Genomic DNA, 6,666 nt, shown 5'->3' on the forward strand with positions numbered 1-6,666 from the left:
CTTCAGATATCTACTAAAAAAAGAAGAAAAAGGAGAAAATAAGTAATGGCACAACAACATGGCAATTTGTAGAATAGTTTGGGAACAATTGTCTGCAACTGACTTTTGGTTCTAACGAATTAAATTCCCATTTTTTTCAAATGCTGTTATTCGCTAAATTATAATTATATTTAGTGAACTATTTATGGTATTATTTTGGCCCTTTTACAAATTAAATTAATTATTCATTTCATATCACATTAATATAGTAAATATAACTACAATATAAATAATAAAAAAAAGGGAAAAAGAGAAAATAAGGAAAAATAAAATGTAATTAAAAAAAATTTATTGAATAATTATCTCTTTCATGGATTACATTACCTCATATCACTTTATTGCAGTAAATAATAAATTACAATATGATAAAAAAAAAAGAAAAAATACAATTAAAAAAGATTTATTAAATAATTATTTGGTAATAAAAAGATTTGACTGATTAATAGATTTACCCAGCAAATGAGAATGGATTGAAATTTTTTTCTATCCGAATGCGTATTTTAAATAGTGAATGCTTTTTTTTGGATTTAATTGGATTTAATTGGATTCAATTGGATTCAATTGGATTCAATTAGATGCAATTGGATTGAAAAACTGCATTTTTTATTCAAAAAATATTTGAATTGAATAGTATTCACAGAAAAAATTAATATTATTTTTGATTGAAAAGCATAGAGATATGCTTCATGCAATTCCTATAAATGAATAAAAATGAATAAAAATTCAAGATTGAAAAGTATTCATTTTAATATTTGTGAATCAATATTTCTGAAAATCTGAATCCATTTCAATTCATTTCAATCCATTCTCGTTTGCTGGATAGTTATAATCGCATCACAATTAATTATTTTTCAATAAACATTTATCTTAAATTAATTGAATATAATTAGATCTGGAGATACGGTAGTATCTCGGCGTTAAACAAGCAAATTTAAGCATCACGATGTATATACAGATGATTTCGATCTTGTGGTTCCTCGATGTTACTTTTCATAGCATAATAAGTTTGAAGCACGTTGATAGCACCGTTGAGTTTGAGATGGAACAATTCCGGATCATTTAGCATAGATATTAATACTCCAAGAGAATTGATATCTAATAGGATATCTGTGAGCTTGTCAGGCATAAAATTCGGGTATATGTTATAAACCAACGGAAATAAATACTGTCCTAATATCCGCCTTTGTTTATGTCGTGAAAATTGGAACAATATTGATAAATCAAGCTGCGAATTCTTCACGGGATTCATCGTATACATATCTCTTTCTGTTTAACAAAAAAAAAATTGTTCTTTTGAAAAATACAATAATGATCAATACATGTACGTTAATACAAAATAAATAGATAATAATCATTTTAGTCATTGAGCAAATCGCCGATCTAATATAATTCGTATAAATTATAAACAATTTATACTGTTAAATATTTTACATTCTGTATAATGGTATAAATGCCTTTATAAGTCAACACAGGATAACAGTGTGTAAGTATTTTTTATTCAATAAGAAATATAAATCTATATATGTTTCTCCCTCGGTTCGGGTCCTTTTCAGTAAATACAATAAAATGCTAAACTAATATGAAATTATAAACGCAAATATTAAATATTAAATCTAATTGGTGATCTATTTAAGTAGATATCAGACTTGTGATGAAATATGGGAACATAATTTCGCAAGATTTCTCCGAATATATTTAATCCAAGCAGAATCATCGAAGTAACAAATTTACTAAATAATAAAGTTTGATGTCAATATATATTTAGATTTTATATTAAAATTACAGTACTTACATGTATATATATTAGGTGTTGGAATTAATTCGTAGCGTTTTACAAGTGATAGGAAGTACTTTCATTAATGTATTTTTTAATGCTCATGTGAAATAAATAACATTCTTTCATTAAAAAATTACGAATTAATTCCAACACCTAATATATATAATTGTTGTGAGGAAAAAGCATTCGAGGAACTGTCAGTACAAAGACTAAATGTGTAATGAGACAATAATACAAAAATTGATCTATGTCCGTTGAAGAGAGAGAAACGAGTTATAATAATAAAAACATATAAAATCTAGAAGTTCCATTCTGCAAATTAAGACCGTCTGTTTATGTATTCTTTCTGAGAATAATCATTTTGTAAAGTATGTTGATGAGACAACAGGAGAACTCTATCTATCAAGCTCATCACATCCAAGTTTCTGACTCAATGGATGTTGGGAAAAAAAATTTAAATAGCGACCGAAAAAGATCGTTTTATAATATACATATCATATGTGAGTGTATTGTTGTCCTTTATTATGATCACCTTCATATTATAGTGGCTCATAAAGGCATTTATATCAATATAGATTTATTTCGATTGAATTTGATCTCACTATATTAACATTTTATATTATTACATTTGAATATTATTGGAAAATTAGTAGTGATGTTTAACATGTAACAGATAAAAATATATGAGTTTCGTAATAATAAATGTGCGATAGATTCAAGATTTATCGCACTTCGGCAAAACAAGTGACACAAGTAAAAAATATAAAATTGTTCAAGAGAGAGGAAAGAAAATTATGTATTTTAAAATATAATTCAGTAAAAAGTATGAACTCTCGAATTGCTCTGCATATTATTTAGTCAGAAATTCTTAAAAATCACAGAGATTTGGAATTTTTTTAAACTATTACAACTATACAATCGTAATCACTTTTTCAATCAAAATTATATTTCTGCAATTAAATTATTATATCATAAACGAAACGACAAAATGAAATATGTGTATTTTTATTCACAATTTTTTACTCCATTACTAGATTCCGACTTGTCATTGAAATAGAATATGATTCGGCTGACATACTTACTTGTTATGTAGTTGCAAAGAATCGCAGAATTAAAAACAGGATGAAATGTTCTTGCTAAGCGTAAGACAAGTTGACTGACTTTAATTTGAACGTCAAGTACTAGGAAGGATAGGGAAAAGAATGCAAACAGGGATGTTTCATGAAACAATCCCGAAGCACCTCCTACTTTTTTATTTCTACCAATCCTGAAAATAGAAAGTAGAGGGGAGTCAAAATGGTGGGAAAAAGAGCAAAGAGAGAAAACAAGAAAAATTTGAGAAAAAGTTAAAGAAAAAACGAAAGATGGAAAGAACAAGAAGAGCAACTCTATATTATAGAATAAAAAAGTCAGAGATCAGGAGACATGGTATAATAATGTTTTGGCATTAAAATAAGAGCAGTGATACTATAGCAACATCAACTTTCCATCTATAATCTGGATCATTTTTTGGCGAAATTTTACTCTCAAATTTTAATCTCGCATTGTTGCTTAAATTTCAATTTTTATTAAATAAAAATTTTAACGTTTAAAAACTATTTGGCAATGTGTAATAGAGATATTGAAAAATAGCTCTGAATTTTTTTTGAAAGTCTAGAACACGTAGAATAGTAAAAAACTTGGGCCGAAGAAAAAAAAGACTCCAATTGCAGACGGAAAGAGTAAAAGTACGTTTGCAAACGATGGATTAATATTGAAAATACAAAATTATTATTTTAATATATATTATATTTGGTTTTTCAATTGTTTTAACAAAATACTTCCTCTTAGAATATTTATTTCTTATAATGTGTACTGTGATAATCCAAGTAAGCAAAAATATCTTACGTCAAATTATTCACAATTAAATTACTTACATTAACTTACATAATTAGTTTAACTTATAATCGCACCGTTCTGCATCACATTGTTATTCAATTCAATGCTTGCTTCCACTTGTCGTGTTAATTCCTGTAGTATAATAATAATCGATATTTAAAAATATATCTGCGCGGAGTTGATTAGTTTATCGTTAAGTGAAAAAAATCCCCTCACCGTATTAATTATATTTTCGTATTCCTGTTCGCATTGCACTATCAGTGCGTTTTTCAAACCGGCAGAAGATTCCTTAGACTCTTCCCCTTCATCTAATTTCAAGGAAGCATCGGTAAAATCTGACTCACCATGCATCTTCAAAGTCCTCATTTTCAATCGTTGTTCCCTATTTTTTGCTTCTATTACCTTCTCACGGCGCGTTTCACGATCGAGAAGCTAAAGAAACGAATATATCTCGACAGTTACTATACTCGAATTATAATGTCAGAAACAATAATTTGCAAAACATGCAAATATTTTTCTTGCGCTATACATTGGGATAAATTAAAAATAAACTCATTTTGCTCATTATATCACAGAACATTTATCAAGATGTCTTACCTAAAAATTTCTCTTTTAAAAATATATTAAAAATTCAAAACTAAATAATTAAAATATAATAAAAAATAATTAATTATATATAATAATAATAATAATTATTATTAATTAGATATATCATTAGAGATTGATGTAGCAAGATATTCTTTTATTCTTTTTTATAGTTCTAATAGGAAAATAGGCAAAAATACATTCTTTATCAATCTAATATTTACCGCGGTTAATAGCAGTTTATCATTCTTTTGATTGACCGTTAAAGCCTCCGAAAATTCGAGCAGATAAGTCGAGCCCTTTTTATTCGCTACTGCAACCAGTTGACCCTGCTCATGCGGTCGTAAATAGGTCAAACTTTCGTCGCAGACCTTCGAACAAATTATATTGTTAAAATTTATTCACGCGATAGTCTAATTAGTAATTAGATACCTTTATGCTAAGAACTGGGCTGTCCTCCTGAATCAAAAAATCCCACACATCTAAAGTCCCATCAACTTTGATTAAATAATACACAGAATAACGCGTAGCACTCCATGCACCACCCGTTAAAAAGTCTCGATGACCGCTAAAAAACATCGAAGCAAAGTCGTAAAGTTTTCTAAATGTTCCATTATCCCAATTAAACTTACGGTGTCCATGCTATGCAGGACTCTCTACAATCTTCCGACCAAATTCTCGAAGTCCAATCACCGACTGTCAAAAAATTTTTTACAAACGTTGGGTTTCTTTCCAGACTTATAACCGGTCCATACTGGGCTCTAAATCTAGTTGCAATTTTTTCACTGGGCGTTTTACCTTTGCGATTTCCCGATATTACAATACCTAAAGAACGAACTATTTTATCATTGTTTTATCACATAATCTATTTCTTTTTCATAAAAATGTATAATTAAATTCGTTATCGGATTCGTTTCGTTTTTTATTTCTTGCATTTAAAATTCTATTTTTTATTACTTTAAAATTTTATGTTGAAATATAATTATTTAAGTTCTATCTAAACGTATAATTTGCTCAACAATATTTATTATACCGTTTTCCAAACCACACATAAAACGCGTTCCCATCGAAGGTTCGAATTGAAGAGCCGAGATACCGGTAGCTTTGTCGACGTTTTGATTTTCTGGCTTCGATAAATCTATTACTAAAGTTTCTGTTGGAACTTGCAACCTTCTGATATCCCACCACTTTATCTACAAACAAACAAGTATCCCGATATATGGACTCATTGTCGATAATCGCTGTTGTTTCGAACAAAATTATACCTGTCCGTCTTTCGATGCGCTAAAAAATTCGGTACCAGTCTTGGAATTAATCCATAGGGTTTTATCACAGGGATCTCTATGACTAAACTCAACCGAACTGATGTCTATTATTTCTGAACCTCTTCTAAGATCCCAACAACCCACCTGTCCAGTTATCAGACCACCTATCAAGGTGTTGCTATCCTTAGGGCTGTACTCCAACGTCAGGATCGGACAAAAAGGTTTTAGCGTTATGTAAGGATTATTTGGATTCTCTATGGAGTAATTTTTCGTAAATATACCAATCAACGATCAATCAGTTTCGAATTTCTCGGCTATACCGTTTATTTAACGCACCTACTTCCCAGATGTACGACGTGTAATTGCTGCTAAAAGTTTTTTTGAAATCAACGTTGCAATAACTAGCCGCAAAGCGATTACCTTGATCTGGCGACCACGACAGATGAGTGATCTGCCGTTTCATCGTTAAAGGATCACGATAAACGTTCACTGTGCGCGAAAAAGCTCTTTGTATTAGCGAGATTGCCTCCACATCAGCGAAGTATTCTTCGTAAATGTTGCAAGCATTGTTTTGCAAAATACAGTGCTCCATCGACTTAAAAAGAATATTTCTTAATAAATAATTCTGAATGTATAAGATAATTCCTATAACTTTAAAAGAACAACAAAAGAGATGTTTACAGGTAGCAACTGAAGCATTGTATGAATATACAATTCATCTTTTTCGATCTTACGTCTATATCTGACTGTCTGTTCTAAATCCTTCATATTTATGTCCTTCGGCCAGCCACCCTCATAATGAAACATTTTATTATCCCTATACGTTGCAGTAGTTGTATTTACCTTAACACATACACTATGTATAAAAATTTTGCTATAAGTTTTCTCACAAATGTCATTAATTAAAATATTTTTACCTCGTGAACCGCAAAAACTTTACTGCATTGCGTAGCGTGTGTCACGGGATCCATTCTAATATAATTATTCATCAATGCTGGATTCGATTTGATTTCCACTTCTGTTTTATCGAAGTCGGAGAAATTGCATCTCTTCCCGAAATGCATTCTCTTTTTCGTATAAGCATACTCCAAATCCATTGTGTACAAAGATAACTTAAACTAT

General features: G+C 29.6%; 1 protein-coding gene across 3 annotated transcripts; it reads right to left on the reverse strand.

The window, feature by feature from the left end:
- Positions 1–359: 359 nt before the first annotated feature.
- Positions 360–6,641, reverse strand: LOC105150253 (dynein, axonemal, intermediate chain 2). Of its 3 annotated transcripts, none has more exons than XR_015544368.1 (12): positions 6,462–6,641; positions 6,226–6,387; positions 5,881–6,139; positions 5,545–5,798; positions 5,313–5,472; positions 4,912–5,104; positions 4,712–4,847; positions 4,504–4,650; positions 3,911–4,126; positions 3,743–3,826; positions 2,899–3,083; positions 360–1,305 (listed from the first exon to the last, which is right to left on the reverse strand). XR_015544368.1 is itself a non-coding variant. In XM_011063204.2 (10 exons), exons 1-10 carry the CDS (start codon positions 6,639–6,641, stop codon positions 3,752–3,754), a joined length of 1,782 nt encoding a protein of 593 aa, XP_011061506.1. In that variant the 3' UTR covers positions 3,111–3,751. The 3 variants fall into 3 exon arrangements, 1 of the variants encoding a protein (XP_011061506.1); XR_015544367.1 differs by having other exon boundaries at positions 3,733–3,826; XM_011063204.2 differs by lacking the exons at positions 360–1,305; positions 2,899–3,083 and having other exon boundaries at positions 3,111–3,826.
- Positions 6,642–6,666: the final 25 nt, after the last annotated feature.

Source organism: Acromyrmex echinatior, chromosome 3 (assembly GCF_024713525.1).
Source record: "Acromyrmex echinatior isolate Ae372 chromosome 3, ASM2471352v2, whole genome shotgun sequence".
Taxonomy (NCBI): Eukaryota; Metazoa; Arthropoda; class Insecta; order Hymenoptera; family Formicidae; genus Acromyrmex; species Acromyrmex echinatior.